The 25496-nt window shown below is 42.0% G+C and overlaps 1 protein-coding gene across 1 annotated transcript in view; it reads left to right on the forward strand.

The window, feature by feature from the left end:
- Window positions 1-13634: 13634 nt before the first annotated feature.
- LOC124503877 (1-phosphatidylinositol 4,5-bisphosphate phosphodiesterase beta-1-like) overlaps window positions 13635-25496 on the forward strand; it is a 455749-nt gene continuing 443887 nt past the window's right edge. The window contains exon 1 of the mRNA XM_047069167.1: window positions 13635-13756. Within this exon, the coding sequence (XP_046925123.1) occupies window positions 13658-13756 (99 nt within the window). The 5' untranslated portion in view covers window positions 13635-13657. The remainder of the gene's footprint in view (window positions 13757-25496) is intronic.

Here is a 25496-nt window from a genome sequence, read left to right on the forward strand (position 1 = left end):
TTCAGACCATTGGGGACAAATTTCCAGAGGGGGGAAAAATGTTTCTCTAGGGAAGATCAAGACAGAAAGTCAGACTTCTCAAAAGCAATACCGAAAGCAAAAAGACAATAATAACAACAACAACAAAAGCCTCCTAAATTCTAAGAGAAAATGATTTGTAAACCAGAATTTTTCTGTTGAGCCAAATGTCAATTAATTGTGAAGGGCAGAATAAAAACATTTTTATATATGTCAGCTGTCAAATAATTTACCTCCCTAGCACACTGACAGCAAGGTTACATAAGGATAAAACCTTTGAAAACAAAAGGGTTAAGCAAGAATGAAACAAACAAGAATTGAGAGTTCCAACGCAGTGATGAGATAAAGGAAATTCTCAGTCTGAGGAAAGGAAAACTCCAGAAGATGGTGGTGCAGAACTTGGAGAGGGTCAGAAGCCCCGGGCAAAGACGTCTTCAAGAAAAAGAGATTGAGAGAACGTTCAATGTGCTTGTGCTTATCACAGAAGATTTCAACAGCTGAGACTGTATCTGTTGGAATTAGCGGTAGATACAAAACAAGCTGATCAAATAATAAAACAAGGTATAGAGAATAAAACATTGTGGAAGAATGGAAGATAATCCTGACAGTTGCATGACTTACCTATGAATAGTGTGTGTATATATATACACCCATACAGAATGTATCTGTATACACATTGTTATTACTATGTATATGTGCTATATGTCTTTATGTATATATGTATGCATATACATATATGTGTGATGTAAATATGTACTGATGAATGTATTTGAATATGAAATAAGAGCTAACCATATTTGAAATATGAAATAAGAGCTAACCAAAATTAAGATAAATCTACATCCATGGTGGGATAATAAGGGCAGGGGAAAAGATGGGGAAAAGATGTTGACAAAGAGCAAATTCCTATCTTCCATATTGAGAAACTAACGGACAGTGAACAGAGTGAATCATTAGGTAGTAAGCTAAATATATTGTTTAATGACATGGAACTAAATGCCACAATAATCAGGTAAAATAATTAAAAGTAGTTATGTTTGGAGAGAGGGAAATTGGGTAGGGTTGGGACAGGAGGCTGCTTCTCTTTATAAGAAGCCTGTAGATTTATTTGGCATTTAAATACTAAGTGTTATATAATTTAATGAAAGTAAATATATGTGAAATACAATGTATCTATGACATTGTTCTTACTGATTAAACGTTCTAGAAAAATGAAGACAAATATTTCTCCAAACAAACAATTTGGGAGAGCTTTTTAACATGGACACATTCACACCCACCCACAGGCATGCAAGCATGCATGTGCACACACTGAAGTCATCACTATCACCAAACAACTATTTTCTAGATGTGAAATATATTTTTCCTGTGTGAGTACTACAGCTATTTTTCTAACTTTTATCTGTTGATTTAATCTCACATTCTTGAGAACCCAAACCTGTCAAGCAACTTTCAGCAGAAGGCTAGTCAACAAAAAAGCAGTGACCAATTATCACCTTCTGCCCCTTCCTCTGGAATAAAAAACAAATATACAAATATAGGATATACCTTATTGCTAAAACTGTATTCATCCAAAAAGGGACCAAGATGATAACTGGGCTCATCAAAATTTGTACAAGTCTTTGACTAAAGGAGATAAAAAATGAAATACATTCAAAGGAGGTAAGTAATTATGTCAACAGATGATCTCAATATTTAAAAATTCAAATATCAAGTATGGGCCACTCAGAATCATGTAGTGCCCTTTTTCTGAGTAGCACTGGTCATTGTACCATGAGGACAAAAATCACTTCTCCCAACATTCAGAGATAAAGAAAGAGGGAAGGCATTAAGACAAATGAATGTTCTGGGTATAGACATTAAGTAACATATTAGCTTTCTCATGTGGCTCAATCTTAACTTTCCACCATAGCACACAGAAGCACATCCTAATGTGGGAAATTGGCTGCTCAGTGGGTTACCCATGGAGTGTAGAGCCAACATGGATTTTTTTGCTCAACTTCAACAATCTATCAAAATTTAGCATGTTACTCAACTGATGAATGGATAAAGAAATTGTGGTTTATATACACAATGGAGTACTACATGGCAATGAGAAAGAACGAAATATGGCCCTTTGTAGCAACGTGGATGGAACTGGAGAGTGTGATGCTAAGTGAAATAAGCCATACAGAGAAAGACAGATACCATATGTTTTCACTCTTATGTGGATCCTGAGAAACTTAACAGAAACCCATGGAGGAGGGGAAGGAAAAAAAAAAAAAAGAGGTTAGAGTGGGAGAGAGCCAAAGCATAAGAGACTCTTAAAAACTGAGAACAAACTGAAGGTTGATGGGGGGTGGGAGGGAGGGGAGGGTGGGTGATGGGTATTGAGGAGGGCACCTTTTGGGATGAGCACTGGGTGTTGTATGGAAACCAATTGGACAATAAATTTCACATATTGAAAAAAAAAATTAGCATGTTACTCCAGTATACAGATTTGGCTTCAGGTATTCTTGTGAAGAGTAATACATCTCAGGAGATGAGGCTTAAGATATATGCCTAGAAGACACTCTGATTATTTTATAAACTAAAAGAGTTGGTCTATACTCAATGCCAAGATATTCCTTGATACGAAATTAGTTCCTAAGGAAGTTGGAACCAGGACTCCAAGACATTGGAGAAGCACTTATTTGACTGTGGTTCTAATATACTATGTGGGTGCTTCTCAACTCCAGTGTGCACGCTGATCCCTTGGGCTTTTGGCTAACACACCCTCTGATACAGCAGGTAGGAAACAGGGCCCAAGATTCTGTATGTTTAATAAGCTCCCAAGGATGCTGATGCTACTGGTCTGTGGACCACAGATTGAGTAGCAAGATGATAAATGATACCATAAACCTCTCATTTACAAATTAATAGATTTCATAATTGGCATAAAAGAGAGAGAGAAAACTAATTATAGAGTTTAATAGGTTGCCTATCACACAGTAGGAACTCAATTAACATCTTTTGAGGGACTATGGTATCCTTGGACAACTATGGAGTTGAAGAGAAATTCCAGAGAACATATCTTAGCCATATTTAATAAGAGGTAGCCTATTATCTATATGATTGGTGCAGTTTTATATTTCATTTATACAAATAATGCTAATGAGAATGCTATTTCAATAACTGCATTTCTCACAGGGTTATGAAAGAACAGACCTAGGCCGGCCCACTAGTGACTATGCCCCGACATGGCCTCAGAAAGGAGTTCCTGCTCAAACCTCAGACCACGCCTCCTCCCCTGAGTACCTTATGTTTTCTAAGAAAGCAGGCTACTGATTGATGCATTCTTCAGAAGTCTAAGGTGGGAGGAAGGGGAGTGTGAGAGGAGTGGAAAGTGTGAGTAGAAGAGGGAGGGCTTCTCTCAGGTAGGGGCCAGAGGCAGGAGCCCTCAACCCTGTCCAGGCTTAGAATGACCTGGGAGCATTTTACCCCTCCCCAAACCAATTAAATCAGAGTCTCTGGGAATGGTGTTTGGTGCTAGGTATTTACACAGCACAGCAAGGCTGACAGCCAATGGTTAATAGGTGACCAGTGAGAAACGTTCTGTATACACTGAGGCCAAACCTGTTAGAGATCCTCAGACACAGTGGTTCTTAAACTTCAAGTGCATCAGAATCTCCTGGAAGACTTGTTCAAACACAGATTGCTGAGCCCCACCCCCAGAGTTTCTGATTCAGTGGGTCTGTGACCACCAGGTCATTTGCATTTTTAACAAGTTCCAGGTGACGCTGATAATTGCTGATCTGGGACTACACCTTGGAAGCCATTGTTCTATCCTTCCCCAGGCAATCAGCTGAGGCCACGACCCTTCCCCAGCCAATCGGCTAAGGCCATGATCCCTATAAAACCTTTGTGCTTTTGAAACCCACTCTCTCTCTCTCCAGTATCTTACCGCTGCGTTGGTGCAGGTAGGGGAATGAGCTCCAGCTAGCTCAAATAAAGGCTCTTTGCTTTTGCATCGGACTTGGCTCCCTGGTGGTCTTTGGGGATCACGAAATCTGGGCATAACAGTTATAGGAAAGATTAATTGGAATAGTTATAAATTAGATACACCAAACATTATCTTGTGGGGAATATGTATTTTGCAAGATGATTCCTTAGATGGTTCTTTAGTGTAGATTTTGCTGTTGCCAGGCTGTTTTTGCTGCTACTGGGTTGTTGTGGGCCAAAATTTTATATTCACTTACATTCACCTAGTCAGACAGTTGCTTGATTTCATATGTAAATCATATCTTGCTTCAAATCTGTTGTATCTTGCACTTTACTTGTTTATAGTATACTAGTAGAATTAAAGTTACACATTCCATGCCACAGAGAAATAAAGAAATGATACATTTATGAGGCAATGCATGCTCAATTACTTTGAAAGACAGTTTCTAGAAATCTTGACCTTATTTCTTCCTATAGAACAGTAGTTCTCAAACTACAATGTACAGGCCAAATCCAGGCTGCTGCTCGTTTTTATAAATAAAGTTTTACAGGAATACAGACATGCTCTTTCATTCACATAGTTTCTATGGCTATTTCCAGTCTGCAACAGTGGAGTTGAATAGTTGGGGTACAGATCATATGACCAGCAAAACCTAAAATATTTACTCCCCTACCTTCACTTTATTTTTTTATTTATTTTTTCAACGTTTATTTATTTTTGGGACAGAGAGAGACAGAGCATGAACCGGGGAGGGGCAGAGAGAGAGGGAGACACAGAATCGGAAACAGGCTCCAGGCTCTGAGCCATCAGCTCAGAGCCCTATGCGGGGCTCGAACTCACGGACCGTGAGATGGTGACCTGGCTGAAGTCGGACGCTTAACCGACTGCGCCACCCAGGCGCCCCCCTACCTTCACTTTAAAGGTATGCTTATCCCTGCCATACAACTAAAGATGATATTATTTCTAATAAATTAATTTGAATAGGTAACAAGTGAGATCATTATTATCTTAACTGTCCAGATTAGAATTAGAATATAGAATGGTTGCAAATCTTGCATTGTTTCATTCTTTGGAAGATGTAATGACAACACAGCTCAAGTAACAGAATGTAACTTATTGGAGGTGGGGGAGGTTCTCTCCATTGTGTTTATTTGCAACTTAATTTTTCTTTTTCAACTACTCCCCAAAACAAAAGCAACTTGTTTTTAAAGCATTTTCATTTTTCTCTTTGCAGTCAAGAAAAGGGGCGTTTTTGCTTCTTCATACTGATTTTTCCCCCTGCAATTCCAAGTAAACCATTTTCCAAGTTATTTTTCTTTTTTAATTTGTAACATAATCACTGCCATCTGTTGCTTGGCTTAGCTGTTCTCTGCTCTTTGTACATATTTGTATATGGGAGTCTGATATTTAATATGTACCAATAGAGGTAATATACAGTAGGGAAATGCATATATATTTATAAAATATCTATATTTACCCAACATATATATGTACAAATTGATTCAATTTTTTATCTGCCTCGAAGTGCTAACCTGACACTCTTTTTCTGTGAATGTAAAATCCCAGCTCAACATTATTCTCTATCTATATGATTCGGTTTGGAATGGCAAAGCCTGGTCAATAATGATGTGGGCTTATTTATTATACCAGTCTTTAAAATCAGAAGGAAACTGGAATGTATTTCTCTCCTTTGAGTTATGCTATTTAGTTAGATGAAGAATGAAATTGTCAAACCCTTGTTCTGTCAATTCCCTGGAATAGTATAATGTCAACATTAATGTAAAAGATGGTTTTCAAGCGAGAAAAAGCAAAACTTCATGGTCTCTGTAAATCATCGTAGATTGACTTACATGGTGACATCTATCTCTAATTATGTAGCTGCTATAGTGGCATTGGGACTTATTTTTAATAAAATGCATCACTATGCAGCTCATTACTTACCTTCACAAATACTTTGAGTACAATTCTTTTCTATGAAAACCAGTGTTTCTATACTGATCCTGAATTGGTGGAATGACTGAGAACCAGCAACTTTTTCAGGAACAAAACCCTGGGGAAATACATGGGAAAAAAAAAAAAGACATTTTTTTTCTAACTTGCTAGCACCAAGCATTGAAAGGCATTTGAAGACTTACGTGAAACAAAACAATAGCACTAGAAGCCACCAGAGTGTTTGGTGTTTGTTTCTACATCAGTTAGTTGTGGCTGCCTAGCCTGACCACCCCCAGATTATAAGGATTTTTAAAAGATAGAAACTTTTTTCTCATTTAAAATCTAGATGATTCAGGGTGATTTGGTGGTTACAAGACCTAAGGACTTCTTTCTGTTCTACCAGTCTAGCTCCTGGTTTTCATTCTCAAAAGCACCTTAAGGTTGGCACTTCAGCCATCAAGTGAAGTTTCCATGGAACAAGGAGAAGGAAGGAAGGAAAGTGAAAAAGCACATGTCTATTCTATATTAAATTGAAGTCTGTTGGAGTAGGTCATTAAGAGGATGTGACCATGGGTTGACCTAGGACCTGGACCCAGACAATCAATCTCCTCACTCCCTTCCCTGAATGAATGTTCTGCCAATCCTTCCCACAGTGGGAGACATTTTCAAGGATGCAGTCTGGAGAGTAAGGTGTTATTGAGGCCACCTGGACCATATATGTGACTGAACCAAGGCAAGGCCTCTATATAAACTTCAAAGGTTCTAGTGGGTGGGTAGAGAGATCTATTTGTCTTGCTGCCAGCAGGACAAGCCTTGTATAATTTCCTTTGCTTTTTAAACCTGCCACGTACCAATTGGAAGGTCTGCCTCTTTCCTTGGTCTGTCCTTGGCCCCCCTCTCCCCACCCTTCCACCAAAGGGCCAGTTTCAAATTTCTCTTGAGGAAACTCCGGGAGGTTTCCAATCAAGAGAGTCCTACTGCTAATGGGTTCTAAGAGAATGGATACAGGATGAGCAACTTGAACCTCACTGAAGAGCCTTTTAGAAAAATAACTTTCCCTCACTGCCTTTGTATGTTTTAAATAATAACATGAATAGTTATAATCAAAGCGTTTGCTCTTCCATTGCTAGGGTGGGGCAAGTATAATGAAATGAGAGAATGCCAGAAAAGAAAAGTCCTGATCTGAAACAAAGCCATGCTGTTGTTTGCTTAAAAGCCCTTGGAAAATGAAGGGCTGATACAGAGGGCTCCATATTTTGTATCGGTTAATGGTGACTGAAATCCTTGTGTAAGAGGAAAAGGGACAAAATTGAAGAATTTAACTCTAATTAGGAAGTGTATACCGCATGACACCAGTCAATAGGCCAAAAGATTTTTTTCAAAGTGTGAATCCATTCATTGTGTTCAAAAGCTCAAAAATAAAAAGAAATTTCCTTTAAATTCTGTCGAGATATCGCTAGAGACTCAAAGCTTGGTGGTTATATTTGAAGTGAGAGAGGATTACGGGTGTGCTGACGTTTATTTTTATAGAACAGTGCAGATACATGTCTGGAAGATAAACTGACTCTTGAAGATTGTATCTTGACACTCCGGAGGCTCTGGAGATGGCAGGAGGGAAGTAGGGTGAGGTGAAGAGGTCTTTCTTCAATGCTTCCAATCTGTCCTGAGGCATTGCTTCTGCGGTCCTCACTCCCTAACGTCTGTATTTTTGTGAAAGCCAGATTCGGCTGAGAGTGTCTCTCTAAACATTTTTGGAGCTGTACTTCCAAATTCTTCTTCTTTTTTTTTTTTTTTTCCAAAATGGTGTTTAAGGCGATCAGCAGCTTTCAGTGAAAGCTTTTGCTTTACATGAAGGATAAAATGGAGCTTAAATGAACATCAGGTCGTTTTTCTTGTTTTTCCAAAAGAAAAAAAAAAAAATCCCACCATTTTTGTAACATAACTAAATCAATCTAAAAGCTTTTTACTTTTCCACAGTAGAATTTAGACAAAATGCATTGTGCTTTTAAGAAAGAGTTCAAATAAGAGCCTCCAGGGAAGAAAAAGTATAGTTTTGTTTTTTTTTTTTCCCATGTGTTGGTGATAATTTTAAGTTTCTTCTTTTGAGTCTATGCCTATCTCAGTGTTTAACTTGATAACAGATCTCACTGAGTCAGAACTTGGCAATTTCATCATGATGCATGTTCTTATTTACCATCTAAGATGTACAAACTTTATCTCTCATATTGATGTGAAACGTAAAGATGATCCTAATGGTAAATGATATTTATGTCTTGGCTTACATACTCTTAGTCACGTAACTGTACTGGGCAGGTGATCAGGGTGACCTTCATCTTGCAGTCATCCAAAGACCCAGGCTAACAGAGGCTCTGCCTTCTTTAACGCGTGACTCCCAAGGTCACCATGGAGGTCATCTTCATCCCAGGCAGCCGGGCAGGGAAAGGGTATGGAGCAGCAGACATGGAGGGTTTTGTGTGCCAAAGACTATCTAATGTAACCCAGATGTAGTTATTATAGACCTCGTTCTGGGAAGTTTTTCTTCATATCTCTCTGTTATTTCAAAAAAGGTAGAGTTAGAGGAATCTGATGCTTACATGCAATTAGAACTCATTTGTTCATAATGGAAAAGAGCTGTTGAATTCTAGAAAGTTAGAGATAAAAATGGATACGATTAAAGTTTATAGAATCAATGCAGGCAAAAAGAGGTTGACTAGATCACAGAACACAGAATTAGGATGCTGTCTTTGAATACTGTACATAAAAAGTTACTCGAAGGCACATAAAGGCAGGAGAGTACAATTATGGAATAATTATAAATGCATTAACTACCACTGATTAACACTATGTGACAAAGGCTTACATACATGATTTCATTTGATTTTCACAATAAGCCTTCATGATAGCATACACTGGCTCTAGGGCCAAATTGTCTGGATTTGAATTCTGGTTCTTCCAACTTACTGGCTGAAAAATCTTGGATAACCATTTAACCCTTGTCTGACTCAGTTCTCTCCACTATAAAATGGAGATAATAACAGTAGCCCTGTTCATGGGGTTCCTGTGAAGATTAATGCATTGAAAGTGTAAAGCCCTTAGAACAGTGCCTTGCACATAATAAGTTTTCATTATTATCAGCAGAGGCACATTAACATATTAGGCTGTTGGATGTCAGATGGGTAAGAGACTTTCCTAATGTCACACAGCTAGCAATTGGTAGAACTGACTGACAGAAAGTATGTGTATTCAAATTAAAACACCTGCTCTTCCCACTATGGCAGGCTGTGAGTGAATTATGAACTTATAAAAGACTGAAACCACAGTTTCCTAGGGGAATTGGGTATGCTTATATCATATTGTGGTTAAAAGCAGGGGGAAGGTCTCAGGTCTGAGTTGTAGGTTTTAGAAGTGACTAGCATGGTAATTTAGAGTCAGGTTCTAAAGTCAGTATTCTTTGGTTTCAGTATCAGTTCTAAGTTGTGTGACCTTGAGCAGGTTAATTCAACCCTCCAAGTCTCAACTTTATAATTAGTAAAATAGGGGATAATATTTTCCATTAGATCAGTTCAGAGTAACAATATGGCTTAAGTAATAAAGATACTTATTACCTCACTTATCAGGAAGTCTAGAAATGGTTCAAAAGGTTAACAACAGTCTTATGAAGGACCAAGGATCTTTTCATATTTCTACTTGGCCATCCTCTTTACGCAGTAATATACTGCAAGAGAAAGGGTTAGGGGAGAGAAATGTTTCCCTAACGCCCTACATTAAAAAAATTTTTTTTAACATTTATTTATTTTTGAGACAGAGAGAGAGCATGAATGGGGGAGGGTCAGAGAGAGAAGGAGACACAGAATCTGAAACAGGATCCAGGCTCTGAGCTGTCAGCACAGAGCCTGATGCAGGGTTCAAACTCGCAGACTGAGAGATCATGACCTGAGCCGAAGGCAGACGCTCAACCAACTGAGCCACCCAGGCACCCCTACATTTTTAATCCATCGGGAAGATTTGGGTCTCTCAACCACCTCCTAAATCAACCAAGGACAAAGGAGAATAGGATTCTATAACTGGTGTCGACCAATAGACCAGTAATAGTTCATTCCCTGGGAAGAGGGAGGAGCTACCTTCCCTAAGCATCTGAATCAAATCAAGGTTTGCTTACAAGAAAAAGCGGGTGGGTTAGCTGTTGAACAGTAAGTGTATGTTATTGAGTGTCTGGGAAGTGTTTAGCTTAGCGCTCTGGCCTATACTGAGTACTCAGAAAAGGTTAGTTTTGCCAACTCCCTGAGGCTGATATTTTGAAGGGCAATTCTGTGTTCTCACAAAAAACAGAACTTTCTATTGTTTTAAAAGTAGAACAGAACACTGAACTTGATGGATCATAGGCCTGGCTCACACGATGTTGGATGTCCTTACAGGTCCCTTTGCATGGCAAAAATTCCCACACTTTAAAAGTATTTCTGCCTTGTATCCTTACCCAGGGGTGTGGAAAATGAGGAGGTTGAACTAACCTGCCTCAAGCCTCATTCTATCTGTTGAAAGGATTTATCCCATAGCCCTCCCGGATCAAATGGCATCCTCTTGATGGCAGAGGAAGCTCTGGGAGCCTATGTCTGTCTTGAAGACAAACGCTGTTCAGAATTCTACAGCTTTATTCTCCTTCTTATAGTCACATTCACATCAACGTCTGGGAAGGAACAAGAATACCAGATGAATGACTCCACCATCTATTGCTACCATAATGGTATGTAAAGAATGACTCTCTGGCTCAGTAACATTCAACAATGAGCATCTATTATCATGGTCATAAGTCTTCAGGTTGGCTGGATTCTGGCAAATAGGATGGGTTCTGTTGGATCTTCCTCCAAGCTGGAGATTAGGCCTTGGTCTGCCCTTTATGGCTCCCTGAGTTGTTAATCTCGTGGCAATGACAAGAGACCCAACAGGGCAAACCCAAGCTCACAAGCATATTTCAAGCCTTTGCTCATATCACCTCTCCTAACATCCCACTGGCCAAAGCAAGTCTTACAGTCTAACATCAGTGGGGTGGACAAATCACAGGCATCTAGTTGAAAATAGCAAGGTCACATGGCAAAATGTGTGGAAACACAAAGGGGCAAGGGAAAGAGAACGATGAAGGCACCACAAAGAAGTTCAATCTACCTTCTCATTTGACTAGAACCCACCTCTGATCTTCCAAATTCCTCTTCATGGGTGGGGGGCACATGTCACGTCTCATCTGTCTTGCCCTCCTAAGCCACTCTGGTGGGTAAAACCTATTTGGCCAATAATACTTCCAGTAGATAATGGAGAGATTGCAAGGGGAAAGAAAAGAAAGAAAAGAAAAAGACAGAATAGGAAAGAGAAAAGAACCACTCTGATGGGATCCATTGTAAGGACAATTGAGAAGGCCAGGAACCCTGGAAGCAGAGTCTTGTTGAAATCCTGTGAGAATGTGATTGGTGCCTTCTGCAATGTTACTGGCAAGCAGGGCTTCTGGATTAGAAGGTCTATGAAAAGGATGCTCAGGTTTTAGTTTAGGGACATGTGACCAGATGAAACAAATCAGTGTTTATAGAGTGGCTTCCAAGGACAAGGCAAACCTTCCCCCCCACTCCCCCCACAGAGAGCAGAAGTCAGGTGTCATGTTCACCAGGTTATCCATGGTGATTGTTATAGTGCCTAATATATAGCTGGTGATCAATACATATTTTTTGAATGCACTGAAGTATTTAAGAAGCAAATTTCCCCACTGCATTTTTGGTAATGTTTTGATTTAGTTTATAAACACTGGGCCTGGGAAAGCCCTAGGGGTCAAGGACAAATGCTTAAGAGAAAAGAAGGTTCTTCTCATTCTTTTTTGTTCATATTGTTTCTTCTTTTAAGAAATCAATTTCATTGAGATAAAATTTATGTACTATAAAATATACTCATTTTAGTTCTGTGAGTTTTGACAAGTGTGTACCTGCATAATATAGAACATTTCCAACACCTCCAAAGGTCCCCTTCCCTGTGAATCCCTGCTTATTCCTGACCCCAAGCATCTGATGACCTGTTTTCTATCAATATAGGCTAGTTTGCCTATTCCAGAATTCCTCAAACAGAATCCTGCAGCATAACATCTAGTTTCTGTCAGGTTTTAAAGCTTGTATCATTCATCCTTGTGGTGCATGCTCATTCCCTTTTATTTGCTGAATAGTATTCCATCATTTGGGCATACCATCATTAATTTACCTATTAACCTGTTGATTGACGTATGCAGTTTCCAGTATGGGCTATTATGAAGAAAGCCATGCACATTGTTCACACAAGTCTATGTGAACTTATTTTCATTTCTCTTGGGAAAGTCCTGAGTTTTATGATAAGTTAATGTTTAACTTTTTATAGGAAACTGCTCCAAAATGGCTTTACCATTTTATACTTTCTCCAGCAATGGATAAGCGTTCCAGTTGCTCTATATCAAACAATGGTATTATCAATCTTAATTTTTACCCATTCTGGTGGGTCTCTCTCTCTCTCTCTCTCTTTTAATAAATGAGAAATGTTTGTTGAATGAGCGAGGGCAAACATTATTAGACCTATGTCACTAAATGAGCAAGTTAGGAGTCTACTATCCATAAGATACCTCTTTTTCTATGGTCTCTCCTCTCTCTCCCTGTGTCTCTGTGTCTGACACACACACAGACACACACACACACACACACACACACACACACACACACACACAACCCGTGGAGAGGAGAGGGGCCTTCTGTCTCTGTGTGTGTGTGTGGGGGGGGGGACAAAAAACCATTGTTTCTCTCAGGGTGGGCTTTCTTTTTCAGAACCACAACTTAACCGTAGCCCCCACCCCCCTTCCAAGACCAGCGCGCTGCAAACCCTCAGGCGCCGCAAGGTTTCCCCAAAGAGCACTCATGCCGAGCCTCTCTACTGCTCTCTTATCTACTAATAAATAATGTCTTTGCAAAGAGCTGGGTTGTGGCCGTCGCTAGAGAGCTCCCACTAGGGGCTGCCTCTCCGATCCCTCCCAACCGCTCCCTTTCCCCACCCAATTTGGATCGGAAGGCACTCCACGCTCCCGCCCAAGTTCCGCGGAAAGCCCCAGGGAACGCGCGGTTCGCGGGCACCCCGGGCACCCCTGCAACCCCGGCATGGGGCATGCTCAGAGGGCGCGCGGGCGGCGCAGGCGTTGGCTGCAGTGGGGCCCAGGAGCCGGGAGGTGCCGCTGCGTCCCCGCTTCCCGGCGCCTGACCCAGCGCGCAAAGTTGGGCTGGAAGCCGCCGGGGGAAGGAGGGACCGAGCCAGCGAGGGTGGCGGGGAAGCTGGGCGGGAGGAGGAAGGAGGAGGGGAAGGAGCGGGGGGGGGGCGCGGAGCGTGTGTCACTCGCGCTCTCCCTCTGTGTATAGAGGATGTGCTGAATGGTGCGCTTCGAGGCGGCGGCGGAGGAGGAGCAGTACCCGGCGGCGGCTGGCAGCCTCGGCCGCCCGGCTCGGCTTCCCTGTGCCCTCCGAGGCTCCGCAGCCACCGCGGGCGCCCGACCCCGCGTCCCGCCCGGGGCATGGCCGGGCGCCTGGCCCCCGTGCGCCCCGCCTGCTGAGCCGCGCCGGAGGAGGTGCGGAGGCCGGGAGGCCGGGGGAGGCCGGCGGGGGAGCACAGTCAAGCGCCTCGCGAGCCGAGAACGGAGCCCCGCGCCCCGCGCCCCGTCCCTGCCGCGCTCGCCCGGGCCGCCCCGAGCCCCGATGAGCCCAGATGGCCGGGGCTCAGCCCGGAGTGCACGCTTTGCAACTCAAGCCGGTGTGCGTGTCCGACAGCCTCAAGAAGGGCACCAAATTCGTCAAGTGGGATGATGTAAGTCGGAGGCGGCGGGCTGGGGGCGCAGGGCACCGGGCAGGGCGCGGGGCGGGCGGCGTGGGGGTGGGGCGAGGGGCGCGTTATGCAATGGGCGCACGGGAGCCGGCCGGGGCCGCCTCGGGGCGCGCAGGGTGGCCACTGCCGAGGCGGCTGGCCGGGAGCAGCGGCTTCGCGCGCGCTCCTGTCTCTCCGGGTCAGGGAATTGCCATCCTTGCCGGGTCTGGCAGGCGCCCCCTGAGGCTCTTCAGGCTTGGGGGCCTGAGGGGCAGTTTTTGCCAGGGAACGGTCCTGAGAGTTTTTGGAAAGTGTGAAGTTGGGACCATCTGGAGAGCGCTGGGGTGTGACCCAGGCGCACCCCTCTCCGCCCGCAGACGCACCCCCTATTACCTCTATTGCTCCCTTTCCAGAAGGAACAGGACAGCCCCAAAGAACGAGCCTGTTCAGTAATTGCTAACCCTCATGGCACTTTTATGGGAGCCCACGCGGCAGAGGACACAGCGGTCCAGCCGACAGGTGGTCGCTGATGCCAAACTTCAGCGCCTGGCTCCGGAGTGAGGGGCTTGAGAAGGGCCCGGGAGGACACTCCTGTGAAGGGCTAGAGGGCAGAAGTCGGGGGCATCGGGGGTTCTAGGAGTGCTCAGCGGACGTGCGGGCAAATGGGGAGAGCTAGTTTTTGAGAACTGAGCTGGCTGGAGTCTGCAGCTTGAAGCAGAACCGGCAAGGCATTCCCCACAATTTATTTATTACATCTTTTGCCAAGTGGGGCAGAGCTTTGCCCAAACCCGGATCTCCAGGGTTTCGCAAGAGCCCTGGACCTAGGACTCCAAGTGACACCCGCTTCCCAACCCGTTGTCTTCAAACACTTAAATTAATAATCTTGCTGAAAACATGGGACTCTTCAGATGGAGGGCATTATCGTATCAATTTATATGTCCTGGGTGTAATTCAAAAGGTTTGTTAAGAACAACCCACCGGGATAAACCTGAGCTGCCAGGATCTAAGGAAATTTAGGTCCAAATGACGAAGACATCTCTCAAACAGGAGGAATGATAGGCGAATAAGGTGTTCATCCTCCTGAAAAGATTTTCCACCTAGTAAATTATAGCCTGTTATCCTCCAGGGTATTTTTCTTTAATCTTCTTAAGCCATTTTCCAGTATCTGAAAAACAATTTAAATATTCCAGGTACCGAATCCAATTACTTAGCTGAGTGAGTCTGTGTCTATATTTTGTCCAGTTGGAAGTGCAAACGGGACGAGGGAGTATGAGCCACAGCTTCCTTGAAAGCTAATGGCAATTATTAAATGTTGTAGGCAAGGATAGAAACATACGTCCTTTTATGGAGGACTTTACACTTTTCTTCTTCCATCCCAGTGTAAGGACCAGATGTTTTTGTAAATGGAATAGAATCTAAACAATAAATTTGGACACAGATGAACCGCTTTCTTACAACAACAACAATAACAACAAAAGATAATGCAGTTCAGCAACAAATAAAACAGTTTTGCCCATCTTGAAGTCTCAAAGAGAGAACTGAGGTGATGAGAAAATAAAGGGCCGAAGGGAGAAAGACTTTACAGAATAAAGAAGGGTATCCCAGCTCTGCATTTATTCACAGTGATACTTTAAACAGTGCTCCAGAATATCTTATTTGGAAGAAAATAGCCGGCATCACTTTGAAAATGGAGATCTTCTGTGGAACAAGTTTTGAACATCTAAGGAGATGATTTTTATTTTGTGCATTTATGGCCATGTGTATTTCTTCCTTACCTGCTAATGCCAGACCATACACTAGATTCTGGGGTGGTGATGAATGTGAACAGAATCTCTGCTGTTATAGGCCTTACATGGTAGGTGGAGGAGACAGAAAATTATCAAGAACACCAGTGACGTAGAGATTAGAAGTGATGCAAGGAGAGTATTGGAGAGGTCACCAGTCAGACACTACCTGAAGAAGGTGGGAAGCACTCTCCCTGAGCACTGCAGCAGTGAGTTTCTTGGGAAGCCTTACTTTAGTGCACACGCTAAAGGGAGGGCCTGTGGAATCTCAGATCTTCTGTAGGGAGAAACCCAGACTGCATCCAGGAGTCAGGTTACCTGGAATATGGTGAACTCTCCTGCAAGTTCCTTGGCTCTCTGTCTCCATGGTGATCTGTGGATTGAGAAGGAGCAGACTTTCTTAGTTCACCCATATCCTCCTCAGGAGTCACCCCTCTACTCTTGTCGCCCCATATCTGTCCTTCCAAAATCAAGCCAGTTTAGGTGATCGGGCTAATTATACTGCATCCTAGTGATACTGTGTGCCGAAGACAAAGAGAACTGCATGTTGAATCTAAAGGCTTGAGTTTACCTGCTGGTTCTCTTGTCAGTCAGCTGTGTAACTTTAGGTTAGTCACTTAACCTTTCTGAATCTTTGCAGCCTCTTGTGCAAGACTATGAGAATGCCACTTTTGTTTGTTTGTTTGTTTGTTTGTTTGTTTTTACCTGTTTCACCTGTAATAGTTGGAAGTAGCCAATAGGATAAAGTAGCCCTTCTCACACTTGAGTGTCAGAAACATCTGGGCGATTGGCAACACGTAGTTTGCTTGGTCTCACCCTCGGTTTCTGATTCAGAAGGTCTGAGGATTGGCCTGAGAATGCATTTCTCATAGAGTCTTGCTGAGTCCACTGGCCTGGGGAACCACACTTTGAAATCACTTAGATAAGGTGTGTGAAGTAACTTAAAAAGTATGGCAGATAGCTACCATGGTCTTGTCAGCCCATGTACATTATTGCAAGTTTGTGATTTTAATTTGATCTCTTTGCATGTTGAGAAATTCATCCAGCTGTTACTTTTCTATCTAAGAAGTAGAAGGACCTCAATGACAAAATCATGGACAATCTTTAGATCTTTTTTTTTTTTGTTTATTTATTTTTGGGACAGAGAGAGACAGAGCATGAACGGGGGAGGGGCAGAGAGAGAGGGAGACACAGAATTGGAAACAGGCTCCAGGCTCTGAGCCATCAGCCCAGAGCCCGACGCGGGGCTCGAACTCACGGACCGCGAGATCGTGACCTGGCTGAAGTCGGACGCTCAACCGACTGCGCCACCCAGGCGCCCCAATCTTTAGATCTTAATGGTGTATTTTACCAAGTGTCTTTGGTGCCTAGGCTAGCTTAACTTGCATTCATATGTGCTTTTGAATTTCTTATATGCAGTGAACATTTTTCAGCACTGTCACCTGTTTCTAGTGGGTTAGTAGAAAGGGAAAGGGAAGAGAGAAAATTTTTGAGAGGCTGTCTCGTCTGTCTTTGAGGAGGGGAGACTGTTGGGTTTTCCCCTTTGGCTTTGACTTTGGGAAATATCCTCTGCCCCCTGCACCAGGGGGGGCATCCCCATCAGCTTGTTTAGAGGACAATTAAATGCTGGAAATAGTTTTAAAATCTCTCAAATACTGGATCTCACTTAAAAACTGTAGAACCCTGCCCTCTGGTCTTTAAGAAGAGGGATGGGCAAACTCATAAAATAGATTCTGAGTAGCCCATTAGAAAGCATAATAATACATTTGAAATGATGAGTATGGGGCTACTTAGAATTGCGGAGAGATTATCTCTTGTCGTGAGTGGTTAAAACACCACAATCACTTACTCTGTTTTTCTGGCCACTCTATGGAATGGAAGATGTCACCTAGAGGGTGCAGTGCCCTGCATAATCTGTTGGCTACATGCCAGCATCATGGCTGTGGATGCTTTAAGAGTGGTAGTCAAAACCTTTGACATAGGCACTAACCAATCACAATAGACAGTAGTGGGCAATGGAAGTGGAGCAGGGTCCTGGAGAACACCTTGTTGCACCAGGGCGTTGGCCTTTCTTTTGCCTGATCATGAGGAGGGCTGCGAGTCCCCAGGGTCTGTGGAGCATATAGAATTACTTCAGTGTTTGAACGACTAGTGGTAGCGTGTACAGTTAGAAGATCAAGGCCAAACCTTGTCCTCCAGAACTTGGTCAGCAGATATAGGACTGACCTATCGTGGTTATCTGTTTTACCAGTGATACCAAAGGATGCAACTTTATCCTTGCTTTTATTTTGCATTTGTATATTATCAGCCCCTGTGGTGGAGGTGGGTGTAAAGGACTGTGGACATTGTGGGAGAGTTCTGGTGAGATGTGTTTGGCCTTGCTTTGTATTGGAAAGTATGTGGAGGAAAAGAGGAAGGATAAAAACCATACAATTGGCTCCCCCACCCTTCTTCCCAGCCCCTGATGTGTCCCTGTTTAAGCTCCCAGGACCTTGTCTCTTTGTTCTACAACCTCTAGGACATGAAAGGTGTCACATTTGTTTGTTCTTTCTTTTTCTCTACTCTCCCCCTCCAAGTTCCAGTGTCACCGTAAGTTACTTAATACATCTCCACCTCAGTTTCCTCATCTGTAATGTGAGGATTGTAATATTTCCTGATGCACAGAACAGCTGTTAACATTAAGTGAGCAAAGGCATATGCATAGTTTTGTATAGTGCCTGACACCCAGGAACCCTTAATAAAACACGGTTTTTAAAAATATTGTTCTCTCAGTAGTTAGAGGGTCATGAATTTTTCCACAGTGGCCAGTATATGTTAGATGCCTCCTTTATTCTACAAGTGGGAACATCCAGACCTTCCTTTTATTCCCTTTACTATGTGCTTTGATTTTAATATTTTATAATTGGAAAAAGAAAAAAAATCAGTGTTTTACTTGTTTCAAAAAAAATTCAGGCGTTTCAGGGAAAGTGAATCCACATAAAAAGCAGGACACCTTCTCTGTAAAGCAAGTCAGTTTACAAAGTATCCAGAAGTTTTATTTCTACTTAAATTAAAAAAAGAAATTATATATATATATATATATATATATATATATACACGTATATATTCCACCTAGAAGAAGGAAACTCTTAAACAGAACTCTTGTAATGTAGCAAGAATATATATTTAAAATAAATATGTATAAAACTAATCTTTGTACATTCTGTCTCATAAGCATAATCTAGCCAAAAGTTGCAATTGCAACTGCCTAAGTTGTTTGAGAAGAAGCCTGTGGAAGCTCAAAGGTTTGGATTTGGATTAATGCCCCATGGCTTTGAACCAAGTAGCACTCTCCCCCCTCTCCACCATTCTCTCCCCTTCAAACAAAACCTCCGCAGTTAAAACAGGTAATCATCATCACTAATAATAATAAACATGCTTGTATATTGCACATTTCCCAGCATCCTACACAGAAGCTTGGGTAGAGTATTTGCATTATGTAGAATATGCAGTTACAGTTTCCAAAATGATGGCAGCAGAATGATGGAGGGCACTGACCAGATTAATGAGGGAGCTGAGGGGAATGGCTTATGAGGTGGGCATTCAGCAGCACTCACTCTGGAAAGGTTATGGGAAATAGAGAAGAAAAGGCTCCGGCTGGTAGGTGGTGGATCCGGATGGGGCCCCCACAGAGGGAGAGGCAGATTTTAGACTGAAAAGCTGGCAGGTGCTCTCTAAAGGGCCACGTACGTATGCCCAGATATGTCCATTTTTAATGCCCAAAGAGCGTTTGTGAATTTCTCATCGACAGTAATTACTTTAAACATAAAAGTATTAACGTTTCCAAAATCTAGTCCAATAAAGCTACTTTAAGCTTTTTATCAGAGCGTAACATGCATACAGTAAAACACAAAAATCTTCTGTCTGGTTGGGTCTGTTTTCACAAAATAAACACTACCCAGTATGCAGCACTGGATCAAGAACAGCACTGCCCTCTCTAGGTGGTACCTTCCAGTCCCTACACCTCCTCCCAGGGGTAACAATCAGCCTGAGTTATAACTTTATAGGTTGGTTTTGCCTGTTTTTGATCTAAAAAAAAAAAGATTTTTTAATTTTCAGTGAAAACAAAACAAACCCTCTTCAGCCTAAAGCATTTTTTTTATTACTGCTGAATGAACCCTCTTGAATAATAACAACAGAAGTGACTTACCTTCTGTTTAGATGGCACTTGATTAGGTCCTTATCTGTCCTAAGGTGAAGTCTGGGAAGTGGAGCAGGTGTAAATGCCCTGAAGGAGGAAATAGTTGAGCAAAACTCTGGTAGTTTAACAAGGAAATGTAATGCCTACAGGCTGTTATTGGCATAGGAAAGGAGACCAGCAGAGTGCTGTTTGTGGAATCTATTTTTCTCTTCTAGATTTTCTCTCTTATCTTGCCTGACTTTGATATTCCTACCTGTGGTGTATTAGGATAATTTGCTCTGGCTATTAGCATATCTTGAATACTTCCCTTGAAAGTTCAGTCTATCAATAAATAGCTTCAAATTATATTTACCTGCAATGATGTTTAAATGGGACAGGAACATTTTCCTTTTTTATGTTGAACTTGGTGACCTGTGGTTAAACGTTTCTTTATCAGGATTGTTTCATGTTATCATGAACAAGGAGTGCCGGCAGAAAATGAAATAAGATTGATTGTGAATTGTTGACTAATGCTATGGGTCTCACCTAAATAACACATCCTTGGTGACTGAAAATGTTGCTTTTCCTGTTACCCACGCTAATATTAGGTTCATGCAGCCTTTTCAGATCATAAGTTCCACCTGCTCAAATTTCATAATGCTTCTCTTTCCCTGTTTGTGCCATGTCCAATGCCCAAATCTAAGCCATGTGCCCCTGTGCATCAGCAGGGAAAGCAACTGGAGACATACTTCTTCCTTAAAATTTTTCTAATTTTAGAGAGAAAGCAAAAGAGCGGGGAAGAAGGGCAGAAGGTGAGAGAGAATCCTAAGCAGGCTCCATGCTCAGTGCGGAGGCCCGATGCTGGCTCAATCCCAGGACCCTGGGTTCATGACCTGAGCTGAAATCAAGAGTCAGACACTTGGCCTACTGAGCCACCCAGGCGCCTCTGGAGACTCGTTTCTGAGATCAGTCACACACGAGCTCCTAAGGAAGCCATCAATTTCTGTAAAAAACTGACAAATATCACGTAAAGAACACTAGATTCTATAAGAGTTCTTCGATTCCCCTCTGATCTGATATTTGATTTTTTTTTATTTTCTTCACATGTTAATTTCAATTTTTTTGGAAATTTTAACTTTAATTTCTATTCTGAACAAATGCTTAGGCATATGTCTTCATTGATATTCACTAAATCTGTATATTTGTCAAGAAACTAAATTATTGTAAATGGAGAAACAGACTTATATAAAATAAGAAAACATTTAGTATTAAAATAGAATAAAAGCATCCCATATCTGTTTTGTTTTTTTTTTTATTTCGGGGGCTCTTTCAGTTCCATGTTTTGTTTCTTTTATTGAGTTAAAGTTTTATGAGCAAGTTCAGGGAAAATGGATCAGTTTGCAAAGAGAAACACTTTTACCTGAACTAGTCCTAGTGGATATCAGTCTATAACATTGATACTTAAAAAATTAGGAGATTATTTTGCTGTTAAAGAATCTAATTTTCTTTGGAACTTGTTTATAAATTAGGTAAGAGAAAGTTAATGTGATTCATTTTATAGAAGAGGCCACATGGACTTAAAAAGAGACAGAAGACCACAGAACAAGTCAGTGAGTGGGCTAATAGACAAAAAAAAAAAAGTGCTAACCATGATGCATTCTCAGGTGTTCTGTCTCAGATTTTGTTGAGTCTCACTTAGCATCAATTTTCACATCCTCTTAGTGGAATTTTTTAAAATGCAGAATCTGGAAATCCAAAGCTACATTGACTCTCTGGAAGCATCTAATATTCTGGCTGTAAATTAAGTTCCACCAGCATGAGAAGCAGTCATATGAGATTTAGAGGGCAGAGATGTGAAAGAGACCACCTTTCTATATTCCTGGGGTTGTTTCCGTAGAAATGTGAGGTGTTGAAGGCAGAAGCATTACTTTCTGTAATTGTTCATAAGTGGCTTATGTCCAGGGCCATGGGTCTAATGAGGCAATGGCAAGAGGGGGTGCTCACTGTTCTCTGATTACTCTTCCTTTGCCTTGGGCTAAGCTGTTGGGTTTTTGACTCCAGGAGTTCCTTCCTGATTCTTACCTTTCTGAATGTGGTGAAAGCAATAGGTTTCCTCAAGGGTCAGTGCTGTGGTGTTCTGGGGTCATTCATGGAGGCCTAACCTGAAGCCCACTTCACCAATCCTTGAGATTCTGTCCAATTACCTGTAATTAAATCCTTTTATGTTCAAAATTTCTAGAGAGGTTTCTGTTTCCCTCACTAACCCCTGCCTGATCTTTTATTGTTCTAAGATTTCATGATTTTCAGTCCTTATATGCAACAAATATCTGTATCCCATGGAGTTTGCTCCTTCAATATTACATTTGAGTAAAATGGAGTTTTGCTATAATGTTGCCTTTGGAGCTCAATATCGAGAGTGAATCCTAATCACAGGCAGTTATACTTGTAAAGCACTGTTATTATTTATTTGTGTTCACCCCTGTTTAGTCATCAACACCACCTTTAGTGGTAGGAAAAGGGCAAGTGTTATTCCCATTTTACATAGAAGGAAACAGAGGCTAGTCAGTTGTGACTTGCCCAAGGACATACAACTAGTTGGTTAAATTTAAAACTAAGTCTTCTGGTTATATTCTCTTTACAGTCTACCATGGTATCCCCAAACAGGATCCTTTAGGTAACAAAAGACTTTTTATTTTCATTTTATTTATTTTGAGAGAGAGAGAGAGTGCACAAGTGGGAGAGAGAGGCAGAGGGAGGGAGGGAGGGAGGGAGGGAGAGAGAGAGAGAGAGAGAGAGAGAGAGAGAGAAAGTCTCAAGCAGACCCCATGCTCAGTGCAGAGCCTGATGCAGGGGCTTGATCCCACGATGCAGGGATCATGACCTGAGCCGAAATCAAGAGCCAGCACTTAATTGACTGAACCACCCAGGCATCCTGGTAATAAAAGACTTAACCATCCAGATCAATACAAGTTAAAAAAGATTCCTTGACTTCTCTACAAAATCTCCCTGATTTTAGGATTCATACAAATGGGGTTTATGTCCCTACAAACTTATCCCTTTTGGCTACTGTTTTCAAAAACAGGTATGGTGTATATACAGAGTTCATTTTTGTCTACATTGTGTTACATGGGAACATAGGAAAGCCTCATTGCTACTTTGAGGCACAGAGGCCAGTGTATATTATAGTCTACAAATGTTCTCTATCAGTCATTCAGTAGGGAGACATGGTATATTTAGATATTCAGGAGTGGCGTTAAAACAAAGGTCATTTTTTCCATTGCCTGATAAGTGACATTTTTGTATCTAGCAAGACTCATTACATGTGCTTCTCCACCTTTTTCTTTCCCAACATACTTGCAAAATGTTGTCTTTTGTTGGATTCCCATTAAGACTGGTCCTGTGGCTTCTTACAGAAATCATTGATCTTGGAAAATTTGGTAGGCATGATGGGAGTGTAGACGATGAGTGACCTGACCCAAAGCAAGATGCAGAATGGCTTGAATTCAAGGTAGTATCAGTCGAGAGGCCAGATCTAGATTGCCGGTGCAGGAACATGTGTACAGGCAGGTGGATATCCCTTGTCTGTGTTACAACTGGACCACGGCACTTGGAGGACTATAGCTTTATGTTATTTATCTTCTTTCCCTAAGGCAGAGCATAGGCTTGGCACTCAGTAGGTACTGAGGGAATGTTTGTGGAATGAAGGAAGTGGTCTGGTGTGTGTCTGGTTACGGTGGGTTCACACAGGGGAGCATGTCATCTTGAGGCAGACCTGGAAGGTGGTCGTGCTCTGAAGAGACCTTCCTGACACACTGTCTGTGGTGTTGGTTGGAAAGCCCTGCTCTATATCCTTCCATTCTCTCAGAAATCTCCCAGAGTCCAAAGGGACTCTGTGGCCTTAGTTTCTCTCAGTGTGAGTTGGAGAAGCAAAATGTTTGTTGTCAGTACAGATCTGATACTGTTGTGGGACCAATTAAAGTTGAGTGTGTACTAAATTGCAATTCAATATTGGTTGAAAATTGTGATGCTTAATGTATTTACATCCCATCTTCTGAATGTTACCAGTGGCTTCCGTTTTCTAAAAAAGATGCTCACATGAGTACCCAGGTATTGTTGTGAAAATTTTCCTTAAAGAAATTCAGATGTGTTGGAAGTGACAGATGAAAGACTGATAGTTGTGAAAACATTCTCTTTATTATGGTAATGATTCACGAAGACTTCCTCCATTCCCCACTCTTCATTTGATTACTGGGGCCACCTACACTCTCCCACCTTCCCTCTGGTCCCTGGGAAAGCACATCTTCTCTGTGTTCTGGAGTCCATGTTGCCCAGTTTCTCTGGATGCTGACTTTATTATTAGCTTGCTTTTGATAATATCTGTGAACATTTTCCCTCTGCCAAAGCTCCTCTAAAAACATATCAATATATGCCTTTTAGCCACAGAAATTCCAACATAGACTCCAGCACAATGTTCTCCAGACTTCCACACATAGTTATTGTCTCCTCTGACTTCTCTCACCGCAACAAAATCCTCCAAAGTCTTGTTCTGCCTTTACCACTGCTTTGAAATTTCTCTTGCCAAGGCTACTGGCAACCTGTGAGATGTCAACCTCAACTGATACTTTTCAGAATGTACCTAGCTTCTTTTCCATCCACCAATTCAGTATTCATAATGAACATAAGTATTGATGCTTCTTACAAGCTAGACATCTTGTCACTGTTGCAGAGTTATGATGATAAATGGTTTGGCTCCTGCCCTCATGGCGTTTGTATTCTATTGTGGGAGAGAGATGCTAATGGAATAGCAGTATAATTATTTCATTATAATGGTGGTAAGTGCTATAGAGAAAGGTACAGAAGTACATGTGAGCATAAGAAATGTGGAAGGCTCCCCAGGAGGCATTCTATTTATGGAAAGACCTGGGTTATAAGTAGGACTTAGGTCAACATGAGGAGGGGGGTGTGTGTCAGGCCAAGGGAACAGCACATGGGGACATTCCAGGGATCAAAGGATGTCCTTTGAAGGACATAGCAGAATAAGCAGGTTGGGAGTTTGTTGCTCAGGTGATGCTGGCAAAATGGCAAGTGGCCTGCTTAGGCCACGGCAAGGTTTTATCATAAAGTCAATGGGAAGCCATTAAGCTGTGTTTTTCAACCTCAGTGCTATTGACATTTGAGGCTAGGTAATTCTTTGCTGTAGGGGACTTGTCCTGTGCATTGTAGGATGTTTTGCGCCAGCTGTAGGGGACTGTCCTGTGCGTTGTAGGATGTTTTGTGCCACCCCTGGTCTCTACCCACTAGATGTCAGTAGCAAAGACCCCAGGGTGACAAACAAAATTATCTCAGGACATTGCAAAATTGCCCCAGTTTAGAACCACTGATTCACATTCAAACTACTGATTTAAATCTTAGCTGATTTTAAAAAGGACCGGGTTACCACATGTGCAAAGGCACGCGCACGTGCGCGCGCACGAGCCACACGCATACGTGGCCAGTAAGGACATGAGAAGATGTTCAACATCATTAGTCATTAGTCATAGGGAAATGCAAATTCAAACCACAGTGAGATGCCAGTTTACACCCACCAGAGCTGTATCTTGCTAAAATGGTCAGTTTCCTCATCTGATGTCCCCACTAAGCAATGAGCACCTTGGATAATTGGGAATCTGGGCTCTTGTTTGAATCTGTAGTATAGTGTCTTAAGTTCCCTTGTGTGATATTTGAAGAAATATGCTTCCAACTTTTCCCTGTATTGTACTAAGAGAGATTTTCATACCTATTGGTGAAATGCAAATACTAA

The sequence above is a fragment of the Lynx rufus genome, unplaced genomic scaffold, assembly GCF_022079265.1.
Source record: "Lynx rufus isolate CCGP_SWC_20201006 ecotype Redwood Valley unplaced genomic scaffold, mLynRuf1.p SCAF_8, whole genome shotgun sequence".
In the NCBI taxonomy this organism is placed as follows: Eukaryota; Metazoa; Chordata; class Mammalia; order Carnivora; family Felidae; genus Lynx; species Lynx rufus.